The 21,703-nt window shown below is 36.7% G+C and overlaps 1 protein-coding gene across 18 annotated transcripts in view; it reads left to right on the plus strand.

Moving 5' to 3' along the window:
• Nucleotides 1-21,703, plus strand: part of MRTFB (myocardin related transcription factor B) — an 89,461-nt gene that overhangs the window by 21,179 nt on the left and 46,579 nt on the right. For 10 of the 18 annotated variants that reach the window (XM_068699224.1, XM_068699240.1, XM_068699237.1 and 7 more), the window contains one exon: nucleotides 2,228-2,445. In XM_068699224.1, the coding sequence (XP_068555325.1) occupies nucleotides 2,292-2,445 (154 nt within the window). In that variant the 5' untranslated portion in view covers nucleotides 2,228-2,291. Of the gene's footprint in view, nucleotides 1-2,227; nucleotides 2,446-5,352; nucleotides 5,377-16,260; nucleotides 16,619-21,703 lie in introns of those variants that run through there. The other 8 variants (XM_068699227.1, XM_068699235.1, XM_068699236.1 and 5 more) reach the window with 4 other exon arrangements.

Genomic DNA, 21,703 nt, shown 5'->3' on the forward strand with positions numbered 1-21,703 from the left:
AAACCTGCAATATCTGAGGCTTTGCTTAACTTTCAGATTAAGGTTAGAGTTCTGAATTGGAGAACTTTGTTTTTAGAAGCTTCCTAATAACCTAACCAAGTTTGGATACTGTATGAAACCATAGCAATAACTCAGATTTGAGATGCACAAACAGCAGTATTGTCCCGTGTTACAGCAAAGCAGCAAGAAACAGCAGTCATAGGTAGCAGCAGAAGTTGCTTTCAAAGAGGGGGATGCAGAGGGAGAATTCTCAGTGAGGTTCCTTGAAGGTGGTGGAATTTCATTTTCAGAATTTACCAAGAGAAGGTATACTGAGCAGCTGGTAGCCCGTACTCTGGGGCAGGGGCTCATTAGGTGACCTCCAAAAGGGCTGTTCTCACCTGATTCAGTCAGATTCAAAATGCTTTTTGTGTAAGAAGTCGCTTGGAGTTACTATGCAGTGCAATGAGGGATATCATTTGACATGGGTTGTAGTTCAGGCCTGCCTTGTGCTCAGTTGAATCAGGATAACTGAGCCACATTTATACACAATCCTGGAACTAAAATTAACGAAAACTAATTTATCTGCATGCTGTAGAAGTGATAAAAGTTATATCGGCTTAACTTAAAGCAAGATATTTAGTTATCTGTCATAGGGAATAGAGTCAAAAGTTAACATGCAGCATATAACAGATGTTAAACCTTTAATTCAAGGTGTTTTATTATTTTTCATATGGATTTAAATTAGTGAATACAGCTAATGTGGTTTGATCTCTTTGAAAAGTGACTCCAATGTGTAACTCATAGCCAATACACTGTGGATAAAATGCCACGATTACAAGCAGATAAGCAGCTAAATTTTCACTTAAACTCTGTTCTGAAGAAACTTGCTTGGTTAATAATGTACTTAATTTGTATGTGTGAGTGGGAGTTTGAGGAGAGTGTAATGTCAGTAAATCAAATGAGAGCTGGGTAAATTACTCTTCTAAAAAGCTAAGAACAAAGAAAAAATCTTGCATAACAGTAAGTTAATGTGTCTTCATTTAATGTGAAAGCACCAATTGGTAACTATGGAAAATAATGAAAAATATGCACTTAACCGTCATAATTGTTTTACTGAAGTACATGTCAAGCAGTACTGGTTATATTGCTTACTTTCAAATTGGTGTTTTCAGCAAAAAAGATTTTTATCCCTTTCTGTAGTATAGACTATTCTTTTTGTCATCTTTAATTTTTTTTAAATGTCACTTGATGTATTCTGGTTGTTGTCATTGAAATATGGATTGCATGTTAACGGCTTTTAAATGTACACCCCAACACATAAGGTATTTATACTGTGCAGACCTAAAGTTTGAAGTTTAAGGCTGAGTATGGGCAGCAGTGGTGTTTCTGAAGAAAAATAACTATAACTAAACAATTTAACAATAGTAAGACATTTTTTGGCTTTATGTATCCTCATTAATTTTCCTTATTGTGTATTGCTTATGTTTCCAAGAATCAAGTGATGAACTTCTTTGAAGTCCATAGTGATTTTAATGAAGTTTTAATGATTTGATAGAGTTCTGTGAGCTAGGAAAAGCCTGTACCGGTAATCCGTGCTTCTGTATTTTCTTACTGCCAACTAAGTACTACATGAATGATAGAAAGGAAATAAATAATAAATTAGGGTTTATATTCCAGTCTGTAGATTATTTTACAATGAGTGGCTAGTATTAATTTGAAAAATTTCATGGCAACAACCCTTCCTTATTAGAGAGATTAAAGATTAACAAATTCTTATATGGTTCTTTGGTGGTATCAAGTCCTGAATTAATATCAAAGTTGATTATTAAACCTAAGGGAAGTTGTGGAGTGTTTAAGAAAATTAAAAGTTGTCTGTATGTTATATGTTAATTCAGCATTCCCTAATAAAAGCTACTGAAAAAAAAAAAAAAAAAGAAATGTCACTGACAAACTGTCTGTGTCACGTGCTAGAAGGTAGTGCACGGGACCTTCTGGACATCCATGCTGAAAGTTGGCATTGTAGGTCTTCTGTAAAGCTGGCAGAGAAACTGTCCTGCTTCTCAGAACCAAATGACTGTTGAATTGCATGTAAATATGTTGCTTAACTGCATTTTTGCAAACCTGTGCTCTGTGTTGAAAAATTTTAGATAATGTATTTATCATTTTAAAGTAGAATTTTGTGTACAGAGGAACTGACCAAAAGCCGGCAGTAATGTGTCTACATGATTTTTTTTTTCTTCATTAGTTTTTATCAACTGTAGTGTGATTGAGACCACTTGCTCTCCCTGTCTCCAGACAATTTTAACACAATGGATCACCTGGGGACAGCGGATGCTGAGGATGACTCTGGCTCCCTAACTCGGCTTGCTCCTAGTCCTCACAGCGAAGCAGTTGCACATGAGTTCAAGGAACTCTCCTTGCAGCCCAGTCAGTACTTACCTCCCCTCAACGAACGGAAGAATGGTGAGTGCAAAAGTGACTGTTTTCCTTTACTCTGGGGTGCTTAAATGTATGCAATGGGAATAATGCAGTTTGTTTGCTTTCTTCAAATAATGTTATTGACTGCCTTCACTTGCTTTTCCCAACCCGCGTTATGTAAAGTGCTACAGTGATTGCTTGCTATAAAATCTGTCCTGATTGTCTTCACCTGTCATGATCTTAAAACTCCAACTGGAGTACTTTGCTGAGGCATATAGAATAGAGAAATTTATATTTTTAAGCCACAGATAGTATATGAGGTGTATTAATAGGATATTTTTGAAAGGAGTTGTGTTAATCCTAGGCAAAAAGGGAAAATTACCAAGAACAGATTTTTCTGCAAAAAATAGTACAGAATTGAAGTTTCATGTTGTATCCTAGAAAGCTTAATTCACCACATAGTTTAAGATTGAACAATGAAAGAAAAATAAGATTTACATTTCGGGAATCTTTCCAATATCTGTTCTCATTGTTGATGTTGGCATTGCAACTTAGAAAAAAGGTGTTTCCACTGTTACAGTAGACACCAGGAAGAATTAGGTCTGAATCCAAATGTAGGCTCATTTGTATTTGGAAGAAGGCAGGAACCTTTTCTGTTGTGTTTGTTTTCTTATGTGTCTCATAATAATGAAGATATGTTTTGTAATATTTGTAGTAAGTATTGGGAATGTTGAACATATGTAAATGCAGTAATTTTTTAAATCAGTTTAACTACAGTAAGTTATTCATAAACTTAGTTGTAATGGTACAAGCATTAGTTCATAAGAAGGACAGCTATCTGAATATCCCCACAAAGCAGAAAAAAATGGGATACATGTTAGTGGGCTGCACGTATATCAAATAGCTAGGGACAGGTCCAAGTCATAGTATTCTCCATTTCAGAAAGGCACAGAATGGTGTCTGTGATCAAGATGCCTCTGTTTATGCAAGTCCGTGGTGCTTTGTGTGTGTACCCGCAGTACTCCAAGAAAGACAAATGTAATTAAGGGAAAATGTGACAGCAGAGAGACTTACACTTAGCTTAAATAAATGTGGAATAACTGCTACTTCAAATGCTTGAGCTTGACTTTTACAATTGCTTCTTTATTTTTGTCCGTGTATGAAGATCATGAAATACAGAATACTGTGTTAACAAATGTATTAATAAAGTATTTTAAACTAAGGGATCTGCAGCTAATTTATTAATATTCTGATTCTGTATCTTTAAGAATTATTTTCTGTAAGAAAACAAATCTGTAACTTGGGAGACATTGCTTTTTGTTGTCTTATTATTTGATGTCCAACTGATAAACTGTTTTTCTGTACCAAAAGCTTGTTATAAGATAGCTCACAACCTTCTACCATTTTGTCAAGGAAGCACCACAAATACATGTTTAAAGAAAGCTATTCTATAATGAGACTAAACATGCCAACACTTAACTCATAAACCTAATTAAGAAGAGAATGTAGTGGGTTTATGCATTCCCTGTGTGTAATTATACCCGTGGGAAATTTGTTTATTTTTTAAAATTTTGTTGAGCATTTCATTTTTAGTTCTTCCATATCAGACAGTTGTTTCTTTTCTTCTTATTGCTTAGGATGTTCTTATTAGTTCTTCTTATTACTTAAGATCCTTTGGGGCATTTGTCTGGAGTAAGTATCAGGCCTCCCACAAAGATTTTAATGTCCTCTCTGACAAAGTTTAATCGTAGAAAGTTCATGTAATGGGCCATGGCCTCACATCATCTAGGTCTTTTTAGAAGACTAAGTCATCTGGTTCAGAATTGTTTTCAAGACAATAGTAAGCATAAGCGTATTGATTTTTAAAAAAGAAAAAGTTCAAGAAATAGAACTGCAGAAGAGACAGAATTCATAATGTAGGAGCATTTTTTTTGGAGGGATAGTCTGGTAGACACAATAAACAAGTGTTTGATGGGCACCAGTGCAATTTCCCATCCTTTTCGGTTTTATGGATCTTTCTAATACTGTTTAAGCATCCTGCCATAGAGTGCAGGATACTCTTTTTCAGGATTTACGCTTTCAGTAAATTCTGAAGTGTACTTAGAAGAGCATCCCAGTACTTTTCCTGTCCTTATGGGGAAGAGCAGACTATATCTGACTTTATAATGGTTGTATTCCTGGAAGAAATGTCTATTTTGTGTTCCGATTATTTTCTTAAAAGAACAATCGGAGTTGTGGGCACTGTGGTCCTCCAGAGCACCCAAACTGTTGCCCGCCTGTAATTTCCAATTTAGTCACTTTGGTTCACAGGAGAATCCAGACTAAAATTCAGTAGAAATAGTGAAAGTCAATAGAAAAATCATAGAAATAAAATGTGAATTTGATGTATTCATACTAAAAGTAGCTTCAATACTTACTAACTATTTTGACAAGAAAATCCAAAACTGAATTTCTTCTGGAGTATTTTTACATGTCAATGTTTTATGAAGTCTGTAAGTATATGAGACTTCAGTACACAAAAATACAATGGCATTCAATAGAAAAATATGGAATATATAAGTTTTTTTTTGTTGTTGAATAATTGTATGCAGGAAGCATTATAATTACTGTGAGCTTTGGTAGTTATCCCTTAACCTTTGTTTACTTAAGGGAGACTTTTGGCAGTAGTCCAGTGGAAGGCTGAATTATTCTAGTATTGTTCTGCATAGTGTTAAGCTGACTTCCCCAAGTCAGTATAAAAACTGTATTTCAGGCTTTGTCATTGACACTACAAGTGTGTGAGGTCTATGGTTTGGTTTGGTTTTACATGGCGGCAATTACAGCAGGGTAACAGAAACATGCAATGAAATTGCAGGCAAGTGCCTGGTGAGTTTGAGATGTTACTACTTCATTCTTTTTTTTACAGTTTACTTCCCTTCCCCTGCCCAGTCTGTCTCCAGCAATCAATCATACAGCAAAACTAGCATTATGGTTCAGGTGAGCATAGCTCAATATTTTTTGTTTCAAAATCTCATGGTGCAGATTAACCTCCACTGGAACTGTCGTCCTTTGAATTGACAAAGAAACATTTACGTGCTCCACCAGCTCTGTTGAAGGGGTTGTATCTTCTAGTAGAGGGCCAATGACAAGCAGCTGGGGGGGAAAGAGCATCTTAAGCTTCTTCAGCCATTTACTAAATGCAGGAGTTTACTCCCTGAATAAAGACAGAAGGGTAGATTCTTCGGGGAGTGTGAGAGAGAGAGAAGAGCAGCAAAATATTCTTGTCCTCTCAAATTTAATTCATTCCATTACAAAAAGACTCTGAAAGAGAAAAGCTAACTGATTAATGTTACATATTTTAATTGTAAGGCAAGTAATAGGAGTTTTCAAGTTGGTTTGCTAGATAAAAGTTTTATTGCAGGGCTGAAATACTTTAATGGAGCCATCAAGCAAACATTTACTTTAATTTGGGGGGATTAGAACAATAAACTGTTTATAAAACATTGTATGTATTGATGTGTAATAACTCAGTGTATGTGTTTGTGTGTAATAACAGAGAATCATCTTTCCAGGATGTTATACGGTGGTCTTCTAGATTGTTACAATTTTAAAGTTTCCCTTTTAATTTGACCAACTGTTTTCAGGTTGACAGCTGTGGGGAATACTGAATTGCTGATTAAATTTGTGTTTCTCATTAGTCTGCATCTATTTCTGGATAATTAGTCAATATGCACAATGCATTGATTGTGTAAACTTTTACTCAGTTGATTGCAGTGAGTTATCATGCCTGTTCCCTGGAAGCCAGTTCTTGTTCAACTTGTCAGAAAGCAGCGAAAGTTACGTTTTCAGTGCTCCTGATTTTCGTCCCTGGTGAGTGGATACTGAAGATGTACCTGTAATTCTGGCAGTCTTAACAGCAGCCACTGGTGTATAGCCCATGGCTGTGGCATGGTAGTTGGACTGCTCATGTAAATGGAGATTGAGAAGCAGAGTGCTGTAGTCTTAAGAGGCTCCTGGTTTGCATTCCTGTCTGCAGGATACTTGGTTGTGTACAGTTCACCTGTGCTTGAAGCTGGAAGGACTCATCTGTGTCAGGCTGCCTGTGTCCTTAGGAAGGCCAGCAGCTGGGGGAGGAGAAAAGTGACACAAATAAGGCTCTTTGGGAGTGGGAGAAAGAAAATTGATGACTAGGTGTTGTGTAGCTGGACTGCAGTGGAGGAAGAATTACAATAGTAGCAGGCAGGCAGCATGGCACAGCTGAAGTACTAGTCAGAACAATGTGCTGCCCACACACTGTACCGCACTTTCACAAGCTTCTGTCTGAGAGACAGGAGGTGGCAAAGGAGGGAAGGACAGGTTGTCTACTGCTAACAGCAGGAGGGTGGATGGGGATGGTGCTGTATGCAGCCTTCCAACCTGCTGTTCCAGAGCCAAAGGGTGGGAAGGGATTGCACATGCGGATACCATTAAAGAGAAGCAGCACTGCCAGAGCAAAGCCATCTGCATGCTGAATTAGTACTTTCGCAGCACTGGTGAGCATGCCATTTGGACTGGGAGAGGAAGGTGTGAAGGTCTTACTGTCAGGAGCTGTGCAATCGGAGTTATTTGAAGGTTACCAGCAGAGCCAAAAGTTTCTAGCTTCTGCCTGTAATAGCAAACTCTCTTGGCTTTCCAGTGGCTTCCTAACCTATCCTATTGTGCCAGAATTGCCTTCACGTGACAATGGCTACTGGTTTCTGAAAGAGAGACAGCAAATTACTTTTGTGCAGTCATTATCTGCAGATGAGTGTTCGGTTATGTTCTTGTAAAATGAGTAATTGGTTGCATCCTATACAGGCCATTGACTGTCCTTTACCACTTCATCAGCCCACTTCAGCTCTTGGTCTTGGCTGTAAACAGGTTGTGCATGTGCACATGCTCTGTCCTTTGCATTGTGTGGCAAAAGAGTTCTGCCCCGTGTTGCTCGTGGGTGTCTGCTTCTTGGAGTAGCTAAATACAGGGTTGCATTTGGTTCTGTGTTGAACTGTCCAGTTTGTGCTGGAGGAGGGTAGAAGAGGTGGTGATGTGCCTACTGTGGCTGCCTGCTAGATCTTGTGCATTAATCTTTAATGGCCAGCAGCTGTTTTACAGGAGAATTGAGCTAATTTAGAAGAGAGAAGTGTGTTGGATGGTTTGTCAGGATAAAAACTTTGATGGACATTGAACATCTTTACATAAAAGGCAAGACTGGAAAAATCCCTACTAAAAGAAATCAGTCTTATGAAATTAGTGTCTTAGGCTGCATAAGAACAAGATCATTCAGCAACCAAGACCTTAAGGTATTGAGTCAGATGAGAACGGCAGCTTCCTATAGGGCCACTATAGCTCCTATAGGAGTTGGGGGAACTGTAGTGAATTCCTGTGAAGATAATAAAAAAATCCAAGTGGTGTGTATTGCGTAGTCCTAAAAGATCAGTGGAGCCACCTGCGATACAGACAGTTCTCAAAATAACTAAATTAAATCTATATTACACTTAACCTAATGATATTGTTTAGATAAACTTGACGCACCAGGGGAAATTTTCCGGCATCTAAGAGTTGTGGGCATACTGTTTTTCCTGTTATCTCTTATCTTTCACTCCCTTGTTAAGTAGCACTGGTATCATACATTCTTGGCATAGCTTTACGGCTTCTGAACAAATTCTTAATCCTCTCTGCACTTAATAGATTTCAAGCTGCAAATTTGATGCTAGGGAATCGGGTCAAATTTGGGATATTCTCCTTGCGTTCATCTACGTCAGTTTTTCCCACTTTAAGTTCTCTGATTAGGCATGTTTTTTTCTCTCCTAGTGGTACAGAGTAGGCTACCATGCATAGAAGTTACTTTCTTGAGATAGTTTGGAGAGACCAAAGTAGAGAAAAATGAATAGTGGGAACAACAAATGGAAAAGTTAGTTCTGATTAAAGTAACAGAGTGGCACAGAAAATAATTGGAAATGTCACCTGAAATTAAAAGTTTCACAGTCACTAAGCTGTAAGCAATGAGATCTGGAAAACAGCATACAGATATGATTAACAGCAAAGCCCTCCTGCAAAGAAAGTAAACAACAACAAAACATGAAGTAAAAAAGTAAAAAAACATGAAGCAAAAAAAAGTTAAAAAAAAAAAAAAGTAAAAAAGTAAACAACAACAAAAAATGAACTGCATTATAAAAATACAAACCTAGATGAAATATACAATTCATGAAAGTACACTCTAGAGGTGTATGTATGTAATACCATAGGTTGTATGTGCATATGTGTATGCTTATGTATTTTGTATGTACTATAGAGATGTATACAGTAAGTTATAAATGAAGAATGGTTGCCCAGGGAGGTTGTAGGATCTGTGAAAACCCGACTGGGCACAGGTCTGAGCAACTTGTTTCAGCTGACCCTGCTAGAACAGGAAGGTTGGATTAGATGATCTCAAGATCTCAGCTGTTCTGTGATTTCGCACTCCTTTAAGTTTTAATAGTCCACGGAACATCCAGTACGAATATTCAACTAAAGAATCCGTTGTAAGAACACACGATGTTGTAATTAATATATATTTGTATGTATGTTTGTTGTTTTGTTTTTTTTTAAGACATGATGTCAGCAGAAAGAACAAATTACTTTGTGAGGATTCTTTTGCCTCCCCCCTCCCCCCATAAAATTTGAGTGTTGTCTTATCTTGTATAAGATGAGAGAGCAAAATGAGTAGGTACTAATTTCCCAGTAAGTCTGTCTTTGTCATTGGTACTGCCAGTTCCCACAATCCTAGCATTCCCAGGGCATCAGTCAGTGTCTACAAGGAACAATTTTCAAATATTAAAGCATGTGAAAAGACATACAGGCCAAAACTCAGAGCTCTCTAGGGACTGTGACCTCTTAAATGGAATATATTCTGACATTTTCACAGGCTACATGAAAGAATTCCAGCAGGGTCATTCCATTTGGTAAACTTCTAAACAAACAATCTGTCATTTTAGCTTGATTTATAGATTTTTATTTTAATTGTCTGCTTATTGTGAAGAGATTAAGATGGGAGACGTGACCTGTGCCTGACTCAATTTAAGTCATCTGGTATATATAAAAAAAATCCTGTTAGAGGGCTTGGCATTTGACTGATTACAGGAGATATGGAAAGTATGCTTTCTCTTAAAGAGATCTCTTGATCAAACTGATGTATTCTGACTCTTTTTTTTCCTGAAATTCCTTGTGGATAACTACATGCATAGCTAGAAACGAATGTTAAGTTTAAATTCTACTGTATAATTATTTTAAATTCCTAGAATTAAATCCTAGCTGCCTATGTTATCATTGAAATGTTAGCTTGTGATACAGCCACTACAAGATGGTAAGGTGGTTCAAACAAACTGGTACGTGATGTGCAGAATTTATTACATGAGCCCTTAGCAAATCATAGATAGCATGGTGGGTGACTGAATACTGGCCTTAAAAAGTTATGTATGATATACTTTTATATAGGTATATAAATTTATGTGCTGTTAAATGTGTATATGTCCAGTTAAAACTGCATATAAATAGTATTTATCTAAAAATAGTTATTTTTATGTATTTTTTTACATATATACATTTTTATATGTGTATTTATCTAGATGCAGATACATGGGTGCAAAATGGTGGGGAATCTTTCATTTAGACAGTGAACATTACCAAAGTTATTTTTTTTGTCCACTTCAAATTCTCGTGGTAGTGAAACAGCTTAAATGCCTACCTCTGCTCTTATTTGTTTATTTATTTATTTGTCTAGAGTTTAAATTCATCTGTAGTGGGTTTTACACGTGATTGCAGAAGAATGAATTCCATATGATGTGACAACTTGGAATGTACTTTTAAAGCAGTTGTTGCTTAGTTATTTGTTTAACGAGGTTAAAGTTGCACACTGTTAGTGCTTGGCTCACCAGGCTATTGATGTAAAAAGGTACTAGGGCTATGCCGAGTGGCAGGCAGGCAGGCACTGTGGGGAGCCTGGTGTAGCTGCATTGTTTCTTCCTGTACCTTGTGATTTTGGAGAACCTCAAGCAGGCAATTCCTCTTTCTAAATAATGCTTTTTCTATAGGCTGAAGGTTGGCAGAGCACTTGGAAGTCTGTGTTGCAGGAGGATGGGAAGGAACAATACCACTTTCCTTAGATTAAAAGCAAATAAGTGTGTATGAAAACACTATGCAATACATTCTTATTAAATTAGATGTTGCTTGGTTTTCGTTTAACTGACAGAGATGTTCCATTCTGAAGCATTTTATTCTTCATTTCACCCACTTACATGCAATATATACAACTTAAATTGAAATTAAAAGGAGAGGTATTTCTACCCTCCGAATATAACGCAAATTCTAAGAGATGTATTTTATATCAAAACAAAAAGCACCTCATGTATCTTTTACATCAGCTTCCATTTCTGATCCACTCATGTTATTTGTACCCCAGTTTAAACCTGCAATTGATAGATACAATGCATGTGGCTTACGATTGTCTTTTAGCTGTAAGAGATGGTTGTGTTTTGGTGTTTAATAGAAACCTGAGTTTTAGCCACAGTTTTGTTTCTAGCTCATTGTGGATTTTGTGTGATCCTCAGTGTGATCCAGCTATTTGTACTGCTGAAAATACTTCTTTGGAAACAGGTACGTATTTAGATCAGAGAGGTTATACGCCCAACGTTTACTTTGGAAATGAGTAGTTCTTTTTCAGATATTACAAAATATTCTGTATTTAAGTATAGTCAGCAGCAGAAAGATGAGATGAAAATTTAGCTATTTGAAAAGGGGTTTTGTCTATTGAAATGTCAGTACAGAAGAAGATCTGTGTTAGTACTCATTTAGCTTGAAGCTACCTTACTGCTGTTACTGAAATATGAGGATGGTCATTTGAAATGACACTTAAAAACAGTTGATAGTTTCACAACAAGTGGAGGTCCCCAATCTTACCTTCTTTTCCACTCCTTATTTGTTCGGTGCATTTCTTTTATTGGCTCCTGTGTACATCCAGTTACAGGATTAGCCAATGCAACTGGTTAATGGCATAATTTCCTAGCAAGAAAATTAATGTGTTTTTGGTTTTGGTTTTTTTGGCAGGCCAACTATTTGAATTGGGTTACTGTGAGATTAGACCAGAGCCAGTACAAAGGAGGCAAGAGGATTGTGTGGCTAGAGCTGGGGGTGGAACACAGACAGAGAAGAGGGAGAGGGAAAAATGGAGAGAAGTTGGAAACATCTCCTTTGGCAGTGGCAAAGGTGTAATTTGGCTTTAGAATGAAGCTATGCTTTTCCATTATTCTTGAAAGCTGGGTTACCACTTGCATATAGAACACAATAAATATTCCAAGTAGTAGTCACTTTAGGAGATGACAATGTAATGAAGAATTTTTTTAAAAAATAAATGCCATCTGCAATGATTTAAAAATCAAAAAGGGAAATGAATGGAGTAGCATAGAGCAGTAACAGTTTGTGGTATGTCCATTCTGTAGACTAGCAGTGAGTTGTTTTTAGGACACAATCCACTGGTCCTATATGAGTCGTTAGCTCTTTTGTACTCAAGAAGTTGGATATTGTCCTAGGTTATAATAATACAGTAATACAAAATAATAAGGTTGAGCCGGACCTGTGGAAATCATCCAATTAGACTCACATGAACACAAATCAACTTGATGCAAATTAAAACACAAATGTTGTACATGAACACAAATCAACTTGATGCAAATTAAAAGTGTGTTTTTTTTTTGCTGAAAATACAGCATGTACAGGGAATAGTAGTAGTTCTTCCAAGCAAAACTGCTTCACTTTTTTTGTTATTGCTAATATGATTCCCTGCGATACAAAGGTATCATGAAGTGTCCAGTTACCTTTTTCCTTCCAGTCATTCTTTCCCCTTCACTCTTTTCTATTGTTAGCAGATTATTCTTCTTTTGCCACCTTTGTGGCAAATTTGCCACTTTAACGTTTGTTCCCTCTAGTCTGCTCAAGCTTTCACAGTTTCTATTGTGCTGTATAAAACACAACACGTAAGATGTGTATCCACGTAAGATGTTTTTCAGAGATAATCCATGCGTCTTTGCACTGTACTGTACCATGGAGATTCAGCCTGTGAATCTCTTTTTATTTACTCAGATTTCTTATTTACCTAGCCTCAAGGTTTCTCCATCCCTCTGTAAGCCAGGAATTTTCTGCACTAAACCCATGCCACTTGCAAGCACACAGGAAAAAATCGGTCTAGCTTCATCTGGATGTCTGTCCCTGCACCGACAGCCCCTGCACCGACTGTACAACTATAAACATGGCTTGCATCTGTACCTGGTCTGGGGTTAGACTATAGCCATAAAAATAGATTTTTTTAATGTATTGCTATTGTGTGAATCTGCAGTCTACTGACATCCTCCAAAATGTCTCTCTCTGCAGTTGTGCAGGTTGTCTTTCTAATAAAATGAATGGGAAACCACTATCACCTTAATCACTTCTTAAATGTTCTTTGGTATACAGTAGGACTAAATGACATTTGGCAATTTCAAACAGATACATGACATTTCATTTGGTAGTTGTGTTATTCAGTGAATATTTAATAAAACAGCCTAATTATGTTTCCTTTTTGTAACTTTTCATTGGTAAGACTAGTACGTCTGTTTTGTAAGAAACAGCTGATATTGGAAAATAAATACTGACATTATGAAGAGATAGTGGGTGAATCCTGCATTCTCTGAACTCTGAAATTTACTAGGATTTCAAGAAAAGTATTATTATCAAGTGGCACAGTCCTATATATATATTTATTTCATATTTAATGTGACCTCTTTCAGATAGAACTTTTTTAAATTTGTGGATTCAATTCATTTGTTCTGCTTATTTTTTTTTTCCTCTGCTGTTTGAGGAGGTTCTTCTCTTATACAAGATAACTCTCCTGGAATCTTTAGCAGCTGTGGTATCGATACTTCTTGCTTAACAGATTCTATCACAAAGTCTTAAAGTGAGAGGTACTCTCTTAAAATTGCAGAAGACACTTAAATAGTTCTTCAAATGCTGTTCACCTAGAAAAATTAGTTGTTTTTTTTTTGTTTTTTTTTTTTTTTTAAAAAAAAAGACTTTTCTGTCAAACTGTAGATTGGATTGTATTGTTTCTTTTCTTGAGAGCAGTGTGACTCACTCCTCTCAGGTAACATGGTATTACTAAAAATAACAAAACATACTTGTGGTAGAGAAGCAGAACGACTCCACTTCTGCTTGTGAAGTCTGTACTTTGCCATTGAATAAAATTTTAAATCCTGTAGTAAAGTGCCATTCAATATAAATAAAAATTGAAGGAAAGGGCTTTAAATTAAGAGATTTGATTGTCAGCTCAGCTGTTTTCCAAGTCAGATTCCAATGGATCTGTGTCCAGCTTTACTTGCAGTAGTAGGGTCTTTCCTTTATTAACCTAATGCAAGAGACATTTTTCAAGTACTGGGCTTGGGTGATAGCACTGTGGAATAAGATAGCACTGCTCTTAAGGAAATCTTTTAGTTTTGGATTGGATGAAAAGTTAATATTTTAATATTAAAATATTAATATTATTAATATTATATTTTAATATTTTTAAAATTCATTTTGTACTCAGCTATTACTGAGGGCTAGCATTTTCTTTTTTCCCAAGGCAAAAAAAAAAAGTACTTATTTGCATTCTAGAAAGAAACCTTTAGATGAACTACTGTTACATTTACAACTGCAAAATTGCAGCAGATTTAATTTAAATATTACAATTTCATTAAAATGTGTATAAACACAGAAGTGCTGTGAACAATCTTTAAAATATGCCTAATGATTTAAGTCCTAAAAGTAGAATTGAAAGAAAGTCTGTGTACATACTACACATTTTAACTACTGGACATTAAGATACTTTTGTTTCAATTTTTCTCAGTTTGTAATTTCAGTATTGGAAAATGACAAACTCTTTGTTAATGCAACACTAAGAAAAGATGTGACTGGCAATCTAGTGTAATAATACAAACCGTGTGGAATGTGAAAGATGGCACTTTAACTCCCATACTTCTGTTGCTTTGAAGAATAAATATGAATAAAGCTGTTAGCTGTTGCATATTTTCCTTTGAAACCAGTATTTTGTGTGCCTGAGAAAGGCATTTATTTGCCTTTGCCTCATGGCCACCTTACTCACCATGCCATTGCTAGCCATTTGTCAGCGGCTTTCTTGAATCTTTTTCCTACGCTCACTTTTGCATGTAATATTTTCTTTCCTTTTGTTCACAAAGCAAATTTCCACTAAAATCTTGCATTAAAGCCAACTTACATGTTAAGAATCCACTACCAAAATTTGAAAAGAAAAAAAGTGACCAAAATCTGAACCCTAATTTTATATTTTGCTCGGAATTTATTTTCTGGATATGTGGAGTTTCTCAACAGTAGTTTTGTTTCGTATGCTTAATATTTGGCTGGAGGCAGTGAGGAAGTTCATTTGATTTATGATGAGTTCTTCCATAGTAATTTTTCTTCTTGTGTTTGAGAAAAAATCACTGTGAAAGCAGATGTATGGGAATTGTCTATAATTAGTATATAAGTAAACTGTAATTTAAGCTGATAAATTTTAAACATGCAATGTGCAAACAACAAATCTTTAGGCTGGGAAAGCTGCCTCAAATCATTTATGCTACAGGAATTTTTCTTTTGCCTGTAAGCTCACACCTCTTTCCCATCTGCAGATGGGAGCAGTCCCGGCATTCCTCCTCCCAGCAGCAGGAAGACAGTGAAACAGAGACTTTCAAGTGGTGCTACTTGTTGTGCAGCTCCACCATAAATGCTTGGGAGTTTACTGTTCAGGTGAAGAACCTTTGCACTCTTCTGTGTTGAATGATGCTAGTCTTGCAGAAAGATCCAAAGAGGCAAAATGATTTTTCTCTAGTCTCCAGTTCTGAAACAGGGGTTTGTTGTTGCATGTAGGTCTGTTCAAATCTGATGCTGTAAGAGCGAAACGTGTTTTCTGAGTGGAGATCACCTTCATAATTTCATGGTGAAGGATTTAAAATATAAAGTAGGGATATGGAAAGTCTGTATAATGATGTTTTTAGGCCAAAGGGAAGGGAAAATACATCTGCTGTAGTTAATTTTGGCATACTGTGACTATTTAAAATGATGTATAGTTTATTTGCTCTAGGTACGTGAAATGTGAGTTAGTCTTCTGTTCCTGTATGGCTCATGCCAGGTAATTTGAGGGATCCCTTTCTCCAAACCTTCCTGATTGACATTGAAATTGATGACTCGTGTGAGATAAATGTAAAATGCTGGAGGGAATGGCAGATCAGAAGCTGTGCAAGGAAATACTCCTAAAACTGCTGGGAACAATGAGAAGTGTAACTGTAATATAGAAAGGAAAATAATAAAATACTTGTTTTTTTCAATATTTACAAAAAGGAATAGAATCTCTCTTAGATTGGAAGGAAGCACATGGGAATCATGAATGGCTTTTCCCACTTAGGTCTGCTAGATAAATCTCTGAAACAAGGCTGGGGGTGGCAGGGAGGAGGTTCCTCAACATAATTTTTTCAAATGCTAATAGGCAGCTTTGTTTTCTAATGAAACTTAATAAGTAATGAATGTGCCAGTCAGGCAAAGATCAAATATTTCTACTGCCTGCAGCAGCATGCAGAGCAGCGGGGGAAGGGAGAGAGAGAGTCCTCAGCATTAGTGTTTGTCTTAGGTATCAGCAAATGCTGCTCCTTCAGCAACTGCTGGATTTATTTTTAACTTCTTAACTCATTCTTTGTCAGATGATTGACCAAGCTGCGTATTGAAACATGAATGTGCAGAGGAAGCAAGCATAACTGAAGGAAAAGGGGGAGTGGTTGTCTGAGAAGAGGGGTGGGGATTTGGGAGTTGTGCTTCACATGCTTTGTGCCTGGTGTTTGAGGGAGTTACAGGCTCCAAAGCAGACCGAGCGTATTGCAGGTCAACCTCTGAAGCGAAGGATAATGGCTGCTTTTGCCTGTGTGAAGATGCAATTGCTCATTTGCTAGGAGAAAGAAACTGGAAGCAGCGTTTGGGGCAGCAGTGTACTGCTTGGTGATTTACTAGTATTTTTTCCTATGCTGGATGTTGCCATTCTAAAGGATTCTCATCATGATTGATAGCTCCAAGAAGCAGAAACAGGGCTTTTCCGAGATTTTACCTGCAGGAGATGTTAAGCCACTGAAGAAGAAGGAATGCCTTGAGGTGAACAGCCAGAAAAGTCTCAAGGAAGGTTAGTTTCTTGCTGCTTGGGGACGGGAAATGCAGAAGTACTGTGCATATTCAGTTCAAGTATTTGTGGTGTCGTACTGTATGTCGAGAATTATTTTGGTTCATCAAGTTAGGTATTGTTTACCCTCTAAAAGCTAAATTTAGAAATTACCTGAGATTGTTAAAATAACGATGGTAATAGCTTGATAGAATTGTATGAAGAAAAATGAGTGATTACTCTCTTTAGAGTAAAATGTAGTGCTAAATTCATGAAGGACTCTGAAATTTTCTGTAACTATTGCACAAAATGCTTCAAAATGGCACTGTTGAAATAAATACAATGAAACAATGATCATAAAATATAACACTACTAAAAATAAAACCCCACAAGCCGTTAGTTTTAGACATGTATTGCTGTCTTATTGTCAGCATTGCACTGCTTTTTTCAGCTACAGGCTTTTGTAGAATACCCTCCTCCCCCTGACACATTTGATTTGAGCCTGCTTTCCAGATACCTGCTTATCAAATTAATTTATATCTCCTTATATGATGGCTTTTTGGTTGTGCATGAAATTGACGCAGTCCACAAGCATTAGTTTGCAAAATGTCAATAGTTTGAGGATACTTGGAGCTTTATTTAAAGCTGCGAAACATACATTTATAGTATTTGCTAGGCTGTGGCAGTAATATTGCTGAGACATGGAAGTTTTCTCATTCCTTCTAGCTCGAGGTATTTATCTAGCTGGCCTGTGTTAAGGGGGAGAGGGAAGAGACCTCTGGAGGTCAGCTGCCAGCCCTGCAGAGGACACTTTGTTAGCTGGTGCATGTTAACATCCCAGGCTCTTTGCAGATCAAAACTCAAACTCCAACTTTGTAATGAGCCAAAACCAAGCTGTATTTTGTAGCAGACAAAATTCCTTCACCCCTTTACCAGCAGTCTGCATTGGCTTTTGTTCCAGATATCATTGGGTTGTCTGGTGATACAGAGACTTTTTCCTTGTTCTTGTGACGAGACTGCTTTCCCCTCCTATCCCTGCTACACAGGATGCCTTTCTCAGAATTTCAGTGCAGGGTTTGTTTTTTTTCTTAATTTTGAAATTAATAACAATTCAGATAGTGAAAAGATACCGTGTATTCCTTACAGAACTTAGTAACTGACAGTTTGTTTAAACAGGAAAAAAAAAACGCATTACTTAGCTACAGCACTGATGCATGCAACTGTGTCTGAGAGCAGAACAGTTCTGCTTCCCTTACAAGCACAAAGGTACTACCTGAAAGACAGTGATTGAGAGAAAGGGCCAACAGTGGCTTCTTTTTCATGGTGGATGCCTTGTTGACCCCAAGCAGGTTCACTCAAACCTGCTGCTGATACCTCTGAAGCTGTGTGGGGCAGCATGAACAAAGAAAGGCAAGGAAGTTTGGAGAGGGACAGAGGAATAAGCATACAATTCTGGAAAAAAAAATGCTAACAAATGCAAACTACCAAGACAAAAGGGGAGAAATAAGTAAAATAAAAAACTCACTAGCATAAAGGGTAGTGTAGGTGGGCTAATAAGTAACCACATTCATTTTTGTCTTCAGTCTTTTTTGAGTATGTCAGTTACATAGCAAGTGGCTGAAAGAATGTGCATTACAATAATGATGGTCTGTCAGAGTAGGAAAAAACCTACAATTAGGGGATACTCGTACAGTCTAAATTCATGACTGTTCTGGAGTTTATCCAGTGCATAAAAAATGTGATTGTTTTCCACAATCACTATTTTTGCTTCCTTTTCTCTATTTTAGTACATATTTGCTGCTTTCACTTTTCACGAGTGAGTATTCCTAATTCCTTTTATCTTCCCTTAATTTTGCAACCTAATAATTAAAATAATGAACCTCTTTTTGAGAGTATGAATGGACTACAGGATCTCCTCTTCCAGCTCTTCTTCCTACAGCTAAGCAAAACCAAGCATTTCCTTTATTGTAGAATGAATTATTGAAGGCATAGCAAATGTGACTGGTTTTAAACACGAAACGCTAAAGCAGACCTTAACCTTTTCAGTTTATAATATACTCATGTAGTTCAGGTATTCTGCAGATTTAGAAAAATTTGATTGCAGTTAATTTTAATAAATTATTTAAAAAAACAGCATAAATAGTTTTAAAACACTTCTCATTTTACAGAATATATTAAATTAGCTCATGGTGGGATTCTTCCTCTTTTTCTTTATTTCTTTCTCTTTTTATTTTTTTAAATTTCTTTCTCTTTTTCTTTAATTCAAATTAAGATGTGACTGTTTTTAGCAAAGTGGCACCTGAATCATCATCCGTTTCTTGTTCTGAAACAACAATACATACAAATACCATCTGTATGGTTAAAATTTTTAAAACAAAAAAAATCTGGGGAGGAGTCCTGGATGAAATATGTAGAGGTCTATGTAATTCAGAAGGTGGCATAACCTTTGATTCCTAATCTATTTTGCACAGATATGATAAATATAAAAATCCTAAGATTATAGTTTGCTTATTTCAGCAATTAGTATTGTTAGGTGCAGCCCTTTTTTTGCTTGGTATTTCTTTACAGGGAAGAAGAGTTTTGGTGGAAACACAAATCCCAACTCTGACTTCAGCAAATAAATACTAAATGCATTGGAAGGTGACATTAGAAGGATTATTTTTTTTCTTTGCTTATGCTAATGACCTCTCTCTCTCTCTCTCTCTCTCTCTTGCTCGCTCTCTCTCTCCCCCCCCCTCCCCTCCAACTCTCTCCCTTTCCCTCTCCCTTAAAGTATGTGATAGCATTGGTAGAAATCCTCTTACTTATTATACTTTCTTGTAAAAAAAAAAAAAAAAAAAAGATAAAAATAAAAAATCTGATATATTGTCTGTTTCTGTGAAAACAGAATTTCTTAACAAGATTTTCTTAATTTCTTAATGAGATTTTCTTAATAAGATTTCTTATTTCAAAATTACCTTTTGCATGAGCAAGGAATAAAAAATACTTTCTCTCTAAGGCTTACTATACAATGATAGCTAAACAACTCTTACAGAAATTCCTAAAGCATTGACTTCTAATCTTAAGTGAGCAGACATAATATTTAGAAATTTCAGGTGAAGAGCTTTGGATGAAATCAGGACATCTTTGTGCATATGGTTAGTAAGAAAGAGGTAGTCATCAACAATGTGTCTATTAGGAATACGTTTTGGCTTCAGATTAGGTTTCTACTTAGGAGTGAAGTGAATGTTGGCAATTTTATCTTGTACCCTGAATTGTTTTGATACAGAGATTGCTGAGCTCATGCAAGAGCGTATGACCATGCAGGAAAATTGTTGAAGAGACTATAAAATTGATGAAACAAATCAGTATGGTCCTATCTTTCATATATTAGTCTGAGCTTCAGAGCTACTAGTAGCCTGCAGGTTACTGTAAGGAAAAAAACTAACCAGGAAGTATTTTTATTTTCCACCTTAAGGCAGAATTTATTTCATGTATTTGTATTCCTTTTTCATTTTATGGCCTTAGGAGGAACTGGAGACTGGTAAGTGCTAGAAACAGGATACAGGGTAGAATGAGTGAAGTACAGGGACTTCTCAGGTGCTTGCTGGAAATGTCTTTATGCTATCTGGTTAATAGATCACCACATAGAGGTAGGAGTGGTTTCTTCCCTTCCTCCCATGCAAACAAATCAATATTGAATGAGAATTGATTTTTAACAGATTTCCTGCTATTGATGTTGCGTATTGGTGGTAGGTACTCTTGACCTTTGCTGCTCTCCTGCGGTAGCATGTAATACTTAAGGATTTTGCTGGTATTTAAAAAAAAAAAAAAAAAAAAAGCTTTTTTGAGGTGTTTTGTCCTCACTCATCACTGGCATTCTATCAGATGTATTTCTCAAGACACAGTTGAGTAAGATGCTGAAAAAATAGTATGTGTGTTGACTTAGTAAAGGAAGCAAATATCCTGATCCTGTAAGGCTGTATTGAAATTCTTAACTTTTTCTACCATAAACAGTCTCTTTGATGACAATGGGAGAGTTGTCTTACAAGTAAATCAGTGCTTATTCCACTTTTTTTTTTCCTTCAGTATAACACTTGAACAGACAATAAGTAGATGGTAGTACTATTATAATAGACACATGCTTAAATACTTTAATAAACCAAGGTTACAATGTATTAGTTTGATTTTGTATCTAATCTATATACAATTAGAGGATATGAGGGATAACCAGAAATTGTAAGGAGTCTTGCTATGGCAATTCCAGTCATGCCAAGACTTCTTAAAGCTTTCACAGAATTTAGGCCTAAAACTGCTGCTGCCAAAAGTGGGCATAGTCTCATCCACCCCTGCCAGCTTCTTCCTTATGTTGGTATTGGTATTTGTGACTATGCAACCCGGAAGCGAGCTGGATCAGTGAGTAGGTATCACTGAAGACTGTTTATTTCTGCAGTCTTAGTTTTCAGCCAGATTGCACTGACCTGGTAGCCTGCACCTTTGCCAGTACTGATGCAAGAGGAACAGCTGTGGTTGGAGAGAGGAAGAGACCATTCATTGTCTTTTCATCAGCATTCTGGTCTTAGATCACATTAAGATATGAAACCACACTCTGAAACCACTGTCTGTGTTGTTGCTGTGCTGGAGGATTTTTGCTTTCCTTTCATAACGCATCCAACAACGCTTCTATACACCTCAGCCTTTTTAATGCGATGTTCTTTTTAATGTAGTGACTTTGCTGTCACTGGAAGCGATCATCCACAGAGCAGGCACCCACAGAAATCTGATGTTGTCTGCATAGCAGAGTTGACATAATGCCATAGCATACATCTCAGTTTGCGATCGGGCACTTAAGTGTAAACCCACCTTCTTCATTGTTTTTAAATTGATGTGTAATCTTGTGACCTGGATGATCTGCTTGGGTATGTGTTTTGTTTGCTGGCCCTTCTGTGCCTCAGAAGAGCCTGGAAAATGGAGGTAGTACCTTCTCTCAAGAGGGCTTGCCTGGAAATAATCTGTCATCATTCAATATAATATGCTCCAAACTACCACAGAGCAAGTCTGTACTAGATGTAGAATGTGAACCCAACTTTCATGAGTCCCTTGACAGTACATTTCTTGGCTGACAGAAGC

This window comes from Anas acuta, chromosome 15, assembly GCF_963932015.1.
Source record: "Anas acuta chromosome 15, bAnaAcu1.1, whole genome shotgun sequence".
In the NCBI taxonomy this organism is placed as follows: Eukaryota; Metazoa; Chordata; class Aves; order Anseriformes; family Anatidae; genus Anas; species Anas acuta.